This window comes from Zootoca vivipara, chromosome 15 (assembly GCF_963506605.1).
Source record: "Zootoca vivipara chromosome 15, rZooViv1.1, whole genome shotgun sequence".
NCBI lineage: Eukaryota > Metazoa > Chordata > Lepidosauria > Squamata > Lacertidae > Zootoca > Zootoca vivipara.
In genome coordinates this window covers 43111167-43128312 of record NC_083290.1, presented here as the reverse complement: position 1 = coordinate 43128312, position 17146 = coordinate 43111167, and the positions used below count along the sequence as shown (strand labels likewise).

At 43.1% G+C, this 17146-nt stretch overlaps 1 protein-coding gene across 1 annotated transcript in view; it reads right to left on the bottom strand.

The window, feature by feature from the left end:
- Window positions 1–9: 9 nt before the first annotated feature.
- Window positions 10–17146, bottom strand: part of LOC118097137 (tumor necrosis factor receptor superfamily member 1A-like) — a 38321-nt gene continuing 21184 nt past the window's right edge. Inside the window, exons 4-10 of the mRNA XM_035139796.2 lie at window positions 15298–15412; window positions 13119–13225; window positions 12753–12848; window positions 10768–10808; window positions 9487–9654; window positions 8883–8946; window positions 10–6492 (exon numbers count right to left, since the gene is read on the bottom strand). Coding sequence (XP_034995687.2) covers window positions 6200–6492; window positions 8883–8946; window positions 9487–9654; window positions 10768–10808; window positions 12753–12848; window positions 13119–13225; window positions 15298–15412 — 884 coding nt within the window. The 3' untranslated portion in view covers window positions 10–6199. The remainder of the gene's footprint in view (window positions 6493–8882; window positions 8947–9486; window positions 9655–10767; window positions 10809–12752; window positions 12849–13118; window positions 13226–15297; window positions 15413–17146) is intronic.

The following is a 17146-nucleotide window of genomic DNA, read 5'->3' as shown; positions in this document are numbered from 1 at the left end:
GGGAAACCTCTCTTGTTGCAAAAGTGGGTGGAGTGATCTATGTAAATTCATCATTGTACACAGTAGCCTGGTCCTCCGTCCAGGCAGGGAAGAGGCATAACCAAAATTCAAGAACATTCCAGCTGGGTGAAGACTTTCGAGGAGGGTGTGTGTCTGGGGGCAGGCCCAAAGGACAGTTGGAAAGGCTTGAAAGCCACACTTGTCCCCAAGGTCCCGTCCCACCCCCAAAAGTAGACGAAGACCTAGCTGAATAGTACTGGCTCTACTGATTCATGACCAAAACTGTTACAAACTCCTGACAAGCTTTATTTAAATTGTAAAAGTTAGAAAAGATTTAATATCACTGATCCATCATATCTTTGAGAATCCTGCTCGTCTCCCACCTAGGTAGGGTCCAGCCCCACTAACCCAACAGTTTGGTTGCTGCCTTCAAAGTGTCACCTGAGACCCAAGCCTACCTTGAGAATATGTGGACAGATTGCAAGACAATGTATACCATTTAAAAAAAATCTTTTAATTGCTTTGTGCAGCTCCAGTGAAGCTTTACATAGCTTCATAAACAAGGTAAAAAGCTTCTGCCTTCAAATAAGTTGTTTTTGACTTCCAACAGTAAGAGACGGCAAGGGCAAAGCAAAGAACTAAACATTATTTTATAAATTCACATATCAAAAGAACAAAATCGCTAAAAACTGAACACCTGAATATAAAGACATTAATATATCTAGAAATAAATACAAACTTCAAGTATTTTTGCCAAACAGGCTACATAATTTATCAAGCATATTCTGCTTGTTCTACTAACCCATAGGTAAGTATGGCATAGTGTTGCATTTGGAACAGCTAAACCCAGGTCCAAGGATTCACCTGTTCATTAAAGCTTAACCAGTTTCTGTCTCTCTGCCTTACCCAAGTTGGGTGGATAAGATGGATCACCCACATGCACATGCTTAAACTGCTGAAAGTATTCCAGTTTCCAGTCTGTGCATGCTTAAGCCACACTCGGCAAACACTTTTAAATTCTTCTGCAATGATGTACCTTATTCCCCTTAGCACTGTTTTGGAGAAACATGTATTATGTGCAAAAGAACCATAGCACACTTCTACATAAGAGTATAGACCAGGCATCCCCAAACTGCAGCCCTCCAGATGTTTTGGCCTACAACTCCCATGATCCCTAGCTAACAGGACCAGTGGTCGGGGAAGATGGGAATTGTAGTCCAAAACATCTGGAGGGCCAAAGTCTGGGGATGCCTGGTATAGACGCTTGCTGCATATTTGCCACAATTCACTCCTTCCCATCAGCTTCTGCTGTCAGGTAGTTCAAAGGTTTAACAGGCCAAGGGACTATGCTAATCCCATTTACCTAAGAACAAGTGGCATTAAATGCAGTAGGATCTACAGTACTTAAAAGTATTTTTCCTTAGCCAGTTGTCCAAAAATATGGAGGCATTGCACACAGAAATCTCAGCAGCTAGAGAACATTCAACGAGATAAGCTACTAAAGCTTATTGTGTTTCAGGAATTGCACTACACCTAATTCACACTTTTTATTGCTACCCCTTGGGGGGGGAAATGGATCTGGGGGTCAAAGTTTGATGACTCAAGAATTATGATAAAAACAACTGTTATCAAGTTTCATTATGATCTCAATGGTGAAATGATACACCATACCATTAAAATGTGATTACATTATTATCTGGTCCCCTTGAAACAGAACGGTGACCTGATTGAGATACTGGAGTGAATGTTGGTGTGCACAATGTTCAAGGGAGACTCTGCATTACAAGTAAGTGTACAAGCAGTCTGTCCTTCCCAAAACTGGCAAGTGAAGTTAAAAGGTCTCATTCTGGTTGGCCAACACGTCTTGCCATCAGGGGGCAAGCAAGAGACCAGCTAGAGACTGGCACATTGCTTAGCATTTAAGATGGGACCAGTCTCCAAATGTCACTTAATCCAGCACCTTTATCGAAAACTCTGCCCACATAGCAATGTACCTGTTCCAGAGACACTCCTGTAAGCACTATTCAAAACAGTGTGCAAATACATGTTTATTGTTCCATAGTTAATTAGAGTATTTTTAAAAATGGATCCAAACAGTTTAGGTTTCCAGCATCTGTGGTTCCACAAAAGCTCTGGAGAGAAGACAGCAGAGAAAGTAAAAAATTCAGTTATGCTGTCTCGCCTTCTCTTTTGCAAAAGTTACGGGTGGACATGCCCTCTCCAATAAATTACAGCAGATTAGCAGATCTCATGAAGAATAAACACAATGTATGAGTAGCACTGCAGGATCAGGCCAGAAATTAACCTAACCTATAAGTTCCTCCCAGCCACCCATACTTTAGGAAAGCCCAGACAGAGAGCAAGATAAAGGCAACAGCCAGTATCTGTTTGTCTCCAGCAACTGGTATTTGTTGCCACACTTCTACTGAAGACTGGAAGTGACTTTACCTTCCTTCATGAATTTGTCTAATCTCGCTGTAAAGCCCGAGGGCAAGGATAGCCTTGTCTTTAAGTGTAAAGCATAAAACAATACTCAAAGCCAGCAGCATGTCCTTGTGCAAGCAAATTCCATCAACTACATGATGTACAAAGGTATTTTTGCTTGATGATCAAAGTTCTACTATACAGGAGTGGGGAGGAAAGAGTCTCATTCCACTTTTTGCACATCATCTATTTTGTTTTTCAAAAAATTTATATACCGCCTGCTTGTAATAAAACCTCAAAGTAGTTTACAAAATGCATAGGGACAATCTTTAATCATGTGCCTCTTTTGTCATCCGGCCCAAAATTAAAAAGCAGCTGACATTTCAGTCTTTTGTTATAGGGAAGGTTTTCAGATTTTATCATTTCTGTTCTTCCTTTTTCCTGTACCCCAACCATTCCAGTCTATGACACCCTCTTTGAGACTTGGAAACCTGGAACAATATATTGCTGAAGAGATCTAGCACCTAGAGTGGTGTGACAAGGAATCCCTCTTCCCAGGAAACTGAGAACTGCAGATCTAACTCAGCACCCTTATAGTTTCCAGGATTCTTTTGGGGAAGCTAGGACTGTAAAGCGTTTAATACTGCAGAAGAACCCAGCCACAATACCTGCATAGTAACTGGCACAGATCATTACTGGGCCAATTAAGAGTCGATGCATAACTAGTTCCTTACTTCCGCCCAGGAGCAAGTAAGTTCATTTTGCACGCGCACGCACACACACACACACCTCAAAATAATAACCTGCAAAAAGCAGGTTAGGCAGAGGTTACAACACTAATACATCACACTGGCTCTCCAGTGTGTCGAGATAGCAAGGCAAAGTGAGAGAACGGAAAACTAAAAAATGAGGTATCATAGTGTTCAACCTACTATAAAAAGCAGGCATTGACTTGCAGCTATTCAATATCTAGCTTTCCTTCATGGTAACACATGCAGGGTTCTGCCTTATTCATAACTTTTTACAGCTGGAAGCAGGTGGGGATGAGAAAGCAGATGGGCAGAGCCCACAGGAACAGAATCAACATCATGGCCTGGGGAGAACCTGTTGCTTTCCAGATGTGGTTGGTGGGCTCCAGCTGCCATTGGCCCTGGCCAGCATGGTCAATGGTCAGGGATTCTGGGAATTATAGTCCAACATCATCTGGAGGTCAAAGGTGCCCCACCCCTTTTCTAAATAGTTGTTCAAATGTGAGTGGACAGATTATGGCATGTTGACTCATGAACCATAATACATTTTATTACCGTATTTTTCGGACCATAACACGCACCTAGTTTTTAGAGGAGGAAAACAAGAGAAAAAAAAATTCTGGTTTTCCTCCTCTAAAAGGTTGGGAGGCGGTAGCAACAGCAGTAGCACCATTTTGGCCGCTTCTCTCAACCCTCAGCTGCTGGCTGCAGAGGCAGCACCAGCCCGACATCAACGGTGAAGGGGGAGTACTGGTTATAGAATGGTGAAGTACTGGTTATAGAATCTAATTTCCTGAGGCTTTCAAGAATGTTTCTAGTTCTTGCAGTTGCAGAAATCTGCTTGAAATGTGGAGCCACAAGTGGCAGTCTCAGAAGCCACAGGGATTGCTAAATAAGGCCCCATCTGCACTGTACATTTAAAGCAGTACCATACCACTTTAAACAGTCATGGCTCCCCCTAAGAATCCCAGGAACTGTAGTTTGCTAAGGGTGCTATTCCCCTCACAAAGATACAATTCCTGGGAACAGAGAATGATTGTTAAACCACTCTGAGTACTGTAGCTCTGTGATCAGAATAGGGGTCACCTAACAATTCTCAGCATCCTTAACAAACTATAGTTCCCAGGATTCTGTGGGGGAAGTCATGGCTGATTGAAATGGTATGATACAGTTTTAAATGTATAGTGCAGATGAGGCATTGATGCAATGTGTTGAGGGGACATAAGGTTGTAGTCAACTAGGTCCTTAAACCCATTGAAATTAATGAATCTCTGTTAGAGAAGACCTATTGAAATTAATGGGTATGGCTAAGTGGGGCTAGGAATGGTTATCACCCATAGATTATTGTCCTCTCCCATGAGTAGGCAAAACCTACTTTCTGGGGGGGAAGCAGAATAACTTCGCATAAGCTTCAGTGTACTATAGCCCACTGCATCAGATGAACTATGAATTATAGTCCACAGAACTGTAACCTATAATAACATTTGTTAGCTTTTAATGTACCACAAGACATATTTTTTGCAAAATGTTTGTGGATGTACTCAATCTGCAGAACAGAAATGAGAATTCTGTGCCCAGAAAAGCTGGATTCTGCCATTTCCTAAATGTTTATACCGGGGCTGGCATTGTTTCAAGATGGAGAATTGTTCATATTCTTGGGGGTGGGGAGTCTTTCAGACATGTAGCAATGAGATTTGATGGCAAACAACATTTTACATCCACACCTCCTGAGGACATTGGTCAAAGTGGACTTTAGCAGCACCAGAAACCTCCCGTTCACAGGAAATACAAAAGGCATACCGGGTGCCCATTTTATAATAAAAAGAAATGGGGGCCACAATGTTCATTGAAAAGGCTCAGTTTGGCAGGATGTTTTACACTGCAGCCTGTGCACCAAGTGAGATAACAATGTAGTTTGGTGGCAAGCACCTGGATCCATGAGCTTGTCAACATCCACGATCATCAACAAGCAATTCATCCCTTGTCCCTCTCTAAAAACACACAAACACACACACTTTCCCCTCACGTGGAAACACTGCATGGCTGACGAAGTAGGGAAGCAGCAAAGGCAGCCTCACGCTGGTCTTCAGACTTCTCCTACCTAGGCAGTTCTCTTTCCACAAGGGCCAACATTGATGCCAAAATCCAGCATCGCCTGAGCTCTGTGAGTGCGGCTTTCTCCCAACTGAAATGCAGAGTGTTTGAGGACCAGGACATTTGCAGGGAAACTAAAATGCTTGTTTACAAAGCTATTGTACTACCAACCTTACCATATGCTTGTGAAACATGGACCACTTATAAACGCCATCTCCAACTCTTCAAAAGATTCCATCAACGGTGTCTCGGAATTTTTTTACATATCACTTGGGAAGACAGGCGAACTAATATCAGTGTACTGGAAGGAGCAAATATCACCAGTGTTGAAGCAATGATTCTTCAACATCAACTTCGTTGGACTGGTCATGTTGTGCGGATGCCTGATGATCGTCTTCCAAAGCAACTTCTCTATTCCGAACTTAAAAATGAAAAGTGTAATGCTGGTGGTCAACAAAAGAGCTTTAAAGACTGTCTCAAGGTAAATAAAAAAAACGTAGTATAAACACTGACAACTGGGAAACACTGGCCTGCAAGCACTCCAGTTGGAGAACAGCCTTTACCTTTGAAGACAATCGAACTCAGGACACAAGGGGGAAACGTGCTAAGAGGAAGGCACGCTTGGCAAATCCACACTGTGATCAACTCCTGCCCGGAAACCAATGTCCCCACTGTGGAAGGATGTGGGGATCCAGAATTGGCCTCCATAGTCACTTATGGACTCATTGTTAAAACAATCTTACTTGGCTACAAGTGATCACCAAAGAAGAAGAGAAGCTCTTTCAGCCAGCTGAAGTCTTTTCAAAAGTAAACTGTATATAGTGGTAAGAAGAATAACACTCTCCTCCAGGCCGAAAACCCAAAGCCAACTGTTTTTAGAGAGGCTTCACAAGAACAGCTTGCAAGGAGGAAGCCTTGCATGACTATCAAAGTCACTCTTCAAGGACATAGAGGCCCTGGGTAATCAGGGCAGCTCTTATTTTATCCTCAATGCCTTTGAGGTCCATGTTACAGAGCACCTCCAGCAAAGAGTCCAAAGACGCCCCCTTCCCATTCATGTCATGCCAGGTCCGTAGCATCTGGAAGTGCTGCTCTTTCATATCTCCGACATGCATCAAAGCAATAGTATCAATATCATTATCCAGCAGCCCGAGGGCCCTCATGAATCTCTTCCAGTCCCTCAAGGGAACCTCTTTGATAAAGATGTCAAAAGCCAGGCGCAAAGCTGGAAGGAAAGGAGATAAATCAGGAGCTTTGTGTCTGCAGGAGTGAGACAAAAGACAGAATGCTATGGCACCAAGCTCAACGTTTAGTTTCCCTGTGGGCTTCTCCTTTAAGATAACAATGAAATGAAAACACAAGTTGCTTAACCCTTATTAGTTCCTGGGAAGGTAAATTGGAAATGGGCATGTAATGACTGGTGAATTTCAGAAGATGAGCTGGAATCTGGCATCATCACCATCACTTATTAGTCAAAAGTGACTCAATGCACCTCACGGGGAGCGAACATTAGAATCAATGATCTAACGGTGGATCATGTGTTTTGCATGCAGATGTTCCCAAGTTTAATCCCTGGCATCCTCAGGTAGGGCTGGGATGGAAGTGCCTGAATCTCTGGAGAGATTCTGCTGTCCACTTCAGTTCAGGGGTTGCCAACATGGTGCTCATCAGCCCCAGCTAGTATTGCCAATGGGCAGAGATGAAGGGAGTTGTAGTCCACCAAGATGTGGAGGATACCATGCAGGCTGTCACTGTTAGACAGATCAATGGTTTGAGACAGTTGTTGCTGGAATCCATCTACCTTGAGACACAATGGATTGCACCTCCAGGGTGAAGTCAAACCACTGTGTTAGCAGGGGCACAAGCCTGGGCCATTTGTATAATACCGTAGTAATAATAATACATTTTTATTTATACCCTGCCCTTCCCGGTCCAGAAACCCGGGCTCAGGGCGGCTAACAACAAATTTAAAACACTTAATTGTAATACAACATAAAAGCAGCATGAAATACAGTATCAAAGCATGAATAACAATAAAATTCAAGTTCAAGAATCAATCTGGGGAAAATCCATCCAATAAACATTAGATAGACACCAGGGCTAGCTGGCTAAATTAGACCTACTTGGGCCAGCGAGGAGGCCAGAGGGTCCCAGAGTGGGTAATATTTATAAACGGGGGGAGTGGGGAGAGAAGGGAAATAAAAGATCAGGCCGAGTTCAAATTAAAGACCAGGCGAAATGGCTTTGTCTTACAGGCACGCGAGAGGAAGTTAAATCCTATAGGGCTCTAGTCTCATGGGACACAGCATTCCACCAGGTTGGAGCCATCACTGAACAGGCCCTGGCCCTGGTGGAGGATAGTCTGACTTCCTTAGGGCCAGGGACCTCTAAACTATGGATATTCATGGACCTTAAGGTCCTCTGTGGGGCATACCAGGAGAGGCGGTCCCATAAATATAAGGGCCCTAAGCCACGAAGGGCTTTAAAGGTCAAAACTAGCACCTGACACTATACTCCACCCGGAGCCAGTGCAGCTGGTAAAGCACTGGGTGAATATGCTCCCATGGCAGGGACCCTGTGAGGAGCATCACTGCAGCATTCTGCACCCGCTGGAGTTTCTGGGAGTTTCAAGGGCAGCCCCACATAGAGCGGATTACAGTAGTCAAGCCTGGAGGTGACCATTGCGTGGATCACTGCGGCCAGATCAGGAGAGGTCAGGGACCAGCTGCTTAATGCGGCAAAGATGGAAAATGTTGCCTTAACTGTTGCTATAACCTGCGCCTCCATGGAAAGGGAGGCATCAAGGATTACTCCTGGGCTGCCCAGAAAACAAGACCTTCTGGGCCTTGCTAATGTGATCCAAAGGAAAGCAGAGCAAGACATTTGGCACCAGCTTGGCTGGAAGGAGACATACAAGGCGCCATCCATCTGCCTTAGGGACTCCACTCTGGATTTTGTAGGGTTTAATGCTTACTTAGCCTTTTCTTCTCCCCAAGATCTCCCACAAGGCAGCAGAGGTTTAGGGTCAGAATTTTCCTTCTAAATGGACTACCTTCCCAGGTTGACAAGCCCAATCTGCCCTTCACTTCCCTCTATAGCAGAAACCGCCTTCTTGACTGTTGGGCCCACTCTTGGCCTCATCTGCTCAATCCACCAGACCCTGTCTTCACATGCAGGGGATGTTCCTAACTCACAGAGGGTTTGAGACCCAGCAGCTACCTTCACCTGGTTTAGCCAGCCAGTCAAGGTTGTTCCCAAGGTGTGGCAGCTGCCGAATGCTGACCTGGGAGCCACAGGTGAGAGCAGAGTGCAAGGAGGGGAACTTGGCATAAGGTTGTAAATCAGCAGCACTGGTTCCCACCATTCCCAGTTATTCAAGCGCTCATATTCCTTTCTTCCTGCACTGAAAATGCTATCTGAACTAAGGAAGTTATATTTAGGGTGGTATTCAACCATGTTTTACTCAGAGGAGACTCCATGAAATTAATGAACATGATTAGGTCCATTAACTTCAGTGGATCTGAATGTGCCTATTGGTCCAAAAAAGCTTGGAGGCTCCTGATTTAGCAATTTATTTTAAATGACTGTGCAGGCTAAGAATGTAAGGACATTTACCAGTCATTTGATCCTTCCCATTTGCAGGAACCAGATTCCTTCTCTGCTCTGTGGAGACCTGAACCTACAATGGGTCAGAACAGAAACAAACCACATGTATTACTAAAATGAATGATGGAAGAGTACTGAAAGGATATTCCAGCTCTAGGTAAAGTTGCTTTCTAACTCTAAAACAAAACAAGCTTTAGATAGCCAGCAGCTGAACAGAAGATTCTCTGATAGGCAAGAGATACCCACCAGTCTCTTTGCAGTCTGAATTAACACTCTGCATCAGCCTCCTTTGTTCCAAGGAGCTGTAGAGGCATCCCAGGACAGGTAATGCTAGAAGTGCAATAGCAGAGTGGCAAGATGCTTGCTGAGGTAGCACATGCACTGATTGGATGATTAGTACTGAGAGTTTCCCTCTGTAAGTTGGGTTGATTGTCTCTCTGCTCTGTACAAGGTCAGAAATAAGAAAGACCTCTGTTCCTTTTTCCTCAAATTATACCATTTTTGTTCACCTTTCCTCAATGAAGTATTACCAGATTTGTCTTCTCTCTGAACTTTGAGTTATTTATGTGACTTGGCTAACAGGCAATACCTTGTGCTTTTTCACCTTGTTTACCTCCTCTGAAGAGCCAGTTGTTTGCAGAGGTGTGGTTTCAGACCCTCTTGCATTGGAATTGGCATATTCTAGTGAAGACAATCGGATCCTCTGGTCAACCTGTACATCCCACAAGTCCTCTACTTCCTGTGGTCCATGGGTACATTTTCGCCGCAGTCTTCGGATAGTCTTGCAATAAAACGCAATGCAATTTAAGCCCACCAAAATGTTACTTGCCTGTGCATGGGTAGGTTTGCATTTTTTAAAAGAAGAAGATATCTAACCTACCACCTTGACAAGTCATATCTATCAGAAACCCACCAAGTTAAATGAAATTTATGGTCGATTATGTTTGCATAGGCTTTCAGTCTAAACTATCCCCATGGGCCACGTTGGTCAGGGCTGACGGGAATTTGAGTTCTGTCACAACTGAAGGGCCACAGATTTATCACCCTTGATTTAAGGGGAAATTCCTGTTCCAGTACATGTCTTTTCTATGGATCCAACATATGAACTGCCCTGAGACCTGTGGGTATAGGGCAGTATATATTTTCAATAAACAATAAATAAATATTTATAATTTTATAAGAAGGACTGAAGTGAATAGGAATGCCCCCTTCTAAAAAAGCAAGTTATGTTTTGAGGAATGAGGCACTCCAACTTGATAGAAACCAAAGTGATTTCTCCAATACACAAAGAAATGTCAATAAATTTACACGTGACCATTTAGTCTGGATACCCAATTTGGAGAGGAGGGATTCACACCCAGATTTTGACATTCTGCTGTACGTACTGAATAGATTTAATGGGTTGAAATCAAAATTACGAAACCCGCTATATTCTGTAAGAGGAAATGTTTCTGGAATTTTGTGAGCTAGAAGTGGGACTTAAGTTCCCTGTTCTGCCTCTTTGAAAATGAAGTACTGTAATAGTAAAAAATAAAAACAATAAGGCCTTCCAACTGAGAAAGGAATCCTGCTATTTTTGTGCAGTAATGCAATAGTGAAGTCACAATGTTATAATTGTAATACTGTGAAATAGCTCTATGGTAGAGGGCTTGATTTTTATGCCAAAGGTCCCAATTTCAACACCCAGATATCTCCAGGAAGATCCCACTCTGATACCCTGGAGAGCGGCTGCCAGTCAGTGTACACAATACTGAGCTAGACAGAACAGTGGACTAAACTTGGGATAAAAACAGCTTCCCATGTAACTTTTTAAAGATGTCATCATCTTGCAACCAAAAAAAATCCACTTATCCCTAATGATTTTACCCTCTCTAAAAAAGGAAGCAGGCCTCACCTTGGAGTCCCACACACTTGTTACAGATCCTGTTCTGCTGTCTGTAAGAGAAAACAGGGTGACATTACTATTTATTTAGAAGCATTTATGTACCCCTTAATATTTTATCAAGCTTCCATCTGTAGGGTCCTGACCCGGCCTTGGCTTGCCCTGACGTTCATCCATTAAAATGACTAGCCAAGAATGGATGTTTCCCCATCAGCTTCAGGCCTTGCATTTCAAAAGGGAAAACCCAGGACCTCCTGATTCCCTACACCACACACAATGGAGGAAGCATGTTAATCAGTGAGGCAGTGGTGAGAAGCCAGCCACCGGAAACTTCCTGGCTGCCCTGGAACTGCTGATGGCAAAAGAGATGCATGAAGTCAAGGGCAGGCTTTGCACTTCTGTCAATGACCAACAAAATAAGCACAACTTCGCATTTCTCCCTTGGCAGGAGGATTATTACTGCAAATAAATCCTACCCAAACTCATGCCTTTCAAGTGTTTGTTGGATTACAGCTCCCAATGGCCATGTTGGCTGGGGCAAATGGTAGTTGTAGTCCGTCCATCACCACTGTCATCAGGGTGTGGAGAAAAGACTTGATCTCTTGCCCTCTGTTTCACCTGAGCAAGTCAGAAATATCTTTTCTACAAAGATCCCCAAATACATGGGCATAGGATGAGTATTCTCCTGCCAACCTAGCAGTTCGAAAGCACGTCAAAGTGCAAGTGGATAAATAGGTACCGCTCCGGCGGGAAGGTAAAGGGCGTTTTCATGTGCTGCTCTGGTTTGCCAGAAAGTGGCTTAGTCATGCTGGCCACATGACCTGGAAGCTGTACGCCGGCTCCCTTGGCCAATAACGCGAGATGAGTGCTGCAACCCCAGAGTCGTCTGTGACTGGACCTAACAGTCAGGGGTCCCTTTACCTTTAGGATGAGTACTGTCTGCCAGCAACATTGAGAAAGGTGGCAATTAACACCAAGGTTAACACAAGGTTCCAAGTTGAAGATCTTGCAGTTAGCCACCAAAAAACCCTCTTTGTGCCATGATCACCAAACCTGATGCCCCAGTGATATCAATAAGATAAAGGTGGAAGAAGGTCCTGGGGATTGTGGTGGGAGCAGAAAATAAGGTGTGTAAATCATACGAGCAACTTAAATTGGGCCTGGAAGAGAACAGGGAGACTGTAACAATATACTGGCATCCACAACTGTTATTGACCCTCAAGATAAAAAAAAGTGAACTCCATAAATGCAAGATCAATTTGTCCTTTCCATGGCAACTGTTGTTCCTTTGATCCACATTAGTGGATTCTGAGCTATTCATAACTCCAACAGAAATAATAGTAGTACAGCATTGGGAAAGGCAGGTCTCTTCAACAGCTGCTTTTTCCTTTTGGGTCTTGCCCCGCACCCCAAAACCCCAGTCATTTACTAACTAAGTCTGTCCCCCACTCAACCTTTCTGACTAGGTGGTATTAGCCTTAAACATATGGTATAATTCTGTACAGACAGTGAAAAGTAAAAAATGTGGTGGATTAAATTTATCAGCATGTGGAGAATCTCAACTCTGATGCAACAGAATCACCGCCCCCCCCCCGACTATGTGTGCAGAAATCTCTGGTGCCCAAGCAATGGCTGGGTACGATTTTCAGTTGTTGGCAGGGCAGGCTTCATTGTCCATTCTCTCCATTGCATGTCTAGCAAAAGCAAAATTAATTAGGGGGGGGGCAAGACCTGTAGAATTAGACAGATATGGATTTAATTCAGATTGACTAGGTGAAGAATTCTAGCTCTGTTCAGTTTAGAGGAGACTCAGAAGCCCTCATCTTAGGACACAGAAAAAAAGATTCTGTAGGATACTGAAGTTAAGCAGATGTGGACCATGTTGGCAATCTGGATGGATGGCCACAAAATCTCCATTTAGGAGCACAATACACAATGCCCTGGTCTTTCTATGCTTTCCATGACTATTTGCAACCTCACTGAGAAAGGTTTCTTACCTTTAATACGGCACTTGCAAATTCCAACACTAACAGCAACAACCAGCGTGACACAAAACAGAATACCCAAAAGGAAAAGTATTTGTCCATTGGAACCTCAAGAGAAGAAAAACAGCAAGTTCAGTTACATATACAAAGTGATAATTTGGATTTTATGTGTGAAACACAAAACTGCTGAATCGAGGACTAGGCAGAAAGCTAGTGGGGAAGATAGGGAATGGAAAAGGGCTGCGTGGAAACCTGAACAATATTCTACACTAAAGTTTGGTTACAAGTTCCACTTGTTCTGTTTGAAAATCCTTGGCTAAACAGAATATTGCCAACTGCATTAACTCTACACACACATACACAATCTACTAGTCTTACCTGCTGCAGGCGTTTGTGAGGTTACATCAGCAGGACCCAGGGCCTTTACACACAGCATGTCACTTTCAGGGGTACAAGGCTGAACCATTGTTTCTCCATCAGGACACCTACCAGGCAAAAGAGGAAAACCAATGTAGATGGAACTACTGTAGACATTTTCTTGACTTAAAGGAAGCTGGAATTTCAGGTGCTTCCATCAGAGATGTGGGTAGCATGTGGGTAGACAAATTGGGGGTGTTTTCATGCAGCAACAAAGAATCAAACTGAAACAATCACTGGACTTGTTCCTTTTGAATCTTGCAATAAGGCTGTCCTTTGCTGTTCTCATGGTAGTTCTACTTTTTTGCACCCTTCTGCCTGGTGAGGGGCAGCTCAATTTCAGCCCTGTACATAGCTGCCAAGTTTTCCCTTTTCTCGCAAGAAAGTCTATTCAGCATAAGGGAATTTCCCTTAAAAAAAAGGGAGAACTTGGCAGCTATGGCCCTGTAGGCAATGCATATTTAGGAAGGTGTACCTAATCTATTCCTAATCTATGTCACCCTGGACAATTTAGGGAAGGAGGATAGGATATAAATAAATGTAGTAAATACATAATAAATAATAATCTGCCTTCAGACATCGTTTAGCTTTTCCAGGACTGCATTATTTCAAAATGTGGATGAGGTAGTCTATAGGTTTGGAATCATCTTCAATATATAATGCCCTGTGACAGTATTACTGGAAAAGAATTCTAGTCATGCCTTCATCTTGAAAGGCTAGGTTTCAGTATAAAAGGGACCCCTCCCCACCTGGCCACCCAATGTGTGGGGGGGGGTAAAGAAAGGATTCAAACAGTTAACTTCTAGCCTGTATCCTGAAGAGATAGTCTTAGGCAGCGTTTCTCAACCGCTGTTCCGCGGCACACTAGTGTGCCGCGAGACGCTGGCTGGTGTGCCGCGACGTGCGGCGACGAGAAGGGCGATTTGCATTGTCACGTGCCTGGCGGCCATCAATAAACAACACTAACCTGCTGGAAAACAATATTTCTCCTCCTCTTTCCCAAAGCTCAGTGCAAACGAGCCTGGCGGCCGCCAATATACAGCACTAACCCGCCGGAAAGCAATATTTGGCAAGTGTTTCTTACAGTCATAATTATAATATAGGGCGGCACAGAGTTAAATTTTTTAACTTTTTTAATGGTGGTGTGCCTCGTGATTTTTTTGACGGAACAAGTGTGCCGTGGCCCAAAAAAGGTTGAGAAACACTGGTCTTAGGTACCATCATGCTCACAAAGGTCTTCATTAGTGTCCCCAGCCTCTGTGCTTTCATGACAAATAAAATCTCAGCTTATACTGCAGTTGTATACGTCTGCTCAGAAGTAAGCCTATCTGTGTTTAAAGGAGCTTACTCCCAGGGAAGTGAGTACAGGATGGCAGCCTAAGCTTTGTTTTAGGGTTAGGAGGCATTTCTATGAAATATTATTAATTTATATGACAAAATGGGTCCCATGCAGTTTACAAGTATAAAATCCATACAATTAAGACACATAAGAAAATAATTCTCTCAAAGTATTAAAACATTCACAATTTAAAAATACAATAAAACTAGCCAGTTAAAAATGTAACAATTAAAAAACAAGTTCAAGCAAATCCTTGCCTGAACACGCATGCTGCCAAGAGACAGGATGCCAATACCGATAGTGTCTTCCATATTTCAGCAGGGAGGTCATTCTACAATACTGGTAAAGGTAAAGGGACCCCTGACCAAAAGGTCCAGTCGTGGACGACTCTGGGGTTGCGGTGCTCATCTCGCTTTATTGGCTGAGGGAACCAGGGTACAGCTTCCGGGTCATGTGGCCAGCATGACTAAGCCACTCCTGGCGAACCAGAGCAGCGCACGGAAAAACCGTTTACCTTCCTGCCAGAGTGGTACCTATTTATCTACTTGCACTTTGACGTGCTTTTGAACTGCTAGGTGGGCAGGAGCTGGGACCGAGCAACAGGAGCTCACCCCATCGCGGGGATTCGAACCGCCAACCCTCTGATCGGCAAGCCCTAGGCTCCGTGGTTTAACCCACAGCACCACCCGCGTACAATACTGGTACCACCAGTGAAAAAGTCGGCCCTTGTGCTGCCACAAGCTGATAATCAGGTTGCGGCAAGAGTAACTGGGTTCCATTTGCTTATCTTAATGCCTTTACCTGGTTGTGCATTTATGGCATGTTTCACATGGAAGGCTAGGGGAGCAGAAGGTGCCGCTCTTACAAGCACACTGGGCATCACTGGTTGTGGTGCATGGCTGTAGCACCACCTCATCTGGAAAGACAATGGAACTCAAGTAAGTGGATCACCCTTTTCTCCAGAGCAAGTAATCATCGGAGAATTGGTGAAATGTGCCAGATTGATTATTACAGCATCATAGTAGTTGCTTTGATGCAAGTGGAGCTATGCATGAAGTGAGATTTTTCAGTAGTAACAAAAACACACTCAGCTTTCATAAAAGAAAAAGAAAAGCCAGTTTCTAGCAAGCAAGTTTTCAAGCAGAACCTTGAAAACATTTGGGAAGTATCTGGTAGATCTCAGAAATCTGCTCTGGAATTGTAATAAATTATTAAGGGCAAGATGGTTTATTAGCAAAATATTATTTAAAAAAAATAACAAGACTTTTTGATACAACTGCTGAAGGATGTAATGAATAAAATGTTGAATACAGGAAAAATACCAGATTCATGGAAAGAGGTGTATATAACATTACTTCCGAAACAAGACACAGACCTGCCCTCCGTTTAAAATTATAGGCCAATTTCTCTGCTTAACACAGTAATGATTAAATATTTGCCAATATAATGGCAAATTGTTTGAAATTGGTGTTAAAAGAGTTAATTAATCAAGATCAATCTGGCTTTCTTTCTGGCCGACAGATGAAGGATATCTGGAGGTCAGGAATTAAACAAGCAGCCTTGATGTTTGTGGATGCAGAGAAGGCCTTTGACAAAATGTCATGGACCTTTATAGGAAAAACTATGGAGATTGGAAATTTTGGGGAATTATTTCTAAAGGGAATTGATGCAATATATACAGACCAGCAGGCAATATTGATAGTGAATAATGTAATATCAGAAAAATGTAAAATTACAAAAGGGACATTAGTTTATTTTAGTATTAAAGACTCTGGCGAGAAATACAAGATGTGATGAACAAATAAAAGGTATAACAGTTGGGTGCAAAGCATACAAGCTGAAAGCATTTGCAGTCGACCTTGTAATAACAGTAGAAGACCCATTGGTAAGTATACCAAGGGTATAAGATATCCAAGTTTGGCTAGGTAGCAGGATTTAAGTTAAAAAAAATTAAAAAGAAAGTATTGGTAAAAAACATGATGGAACAATATATAAATGAGCTACAACTAGCAACACAATTAAAAAGTATTTGGGGGTTCGGTTGACAGCTAAGAATATAAATATCTTTAAGGATAATTATTTAACAACCTGGAAAGAAATAAAGAAAAATATGGGTGTTTGGGGAAGGATGAATTTATAACTATGGGGAAGAATTTCAGTAGTGAAAATGTATTGCCAAGAATGCTATTCTTATTTCGAACAATACCCATAATCAGTGGAGCGGGACACTTCAAACAATGGCAAAGAGATGTTTCCAGATTTATCTGGCAGGGTAAGAAACCAAGGATTAAGTATAAATTATGAACAGGTGCTGTCACAGTGGCCGGAGTGGACTACTTCAGAGTAACGACGCTACGCAGCTCTGCATTTTATTCTTTTATTGGTGCTGCGTATTTACAGTGCTCAAGTCATTGCTATTTACACGGAGCGATGTTGTCAGTCGGTTTCAGAACCTCCTAATGGCTTTTGGCGCGTCTTTCTCCAACACAAAAGCTTTGGCAGACCCATCCTCTTGCCCCTCCTCTTCCTGCGTAATTCTGGAGTTGGAGGGATGGGTCTTCCCCCCTTGCTTGCCCCTTCCTGTCCCACCTGGGACCCTGGCTCCTCTACCTTGCCTGAGCCTCGGACACGACTTCCTGCTTCCCCACTG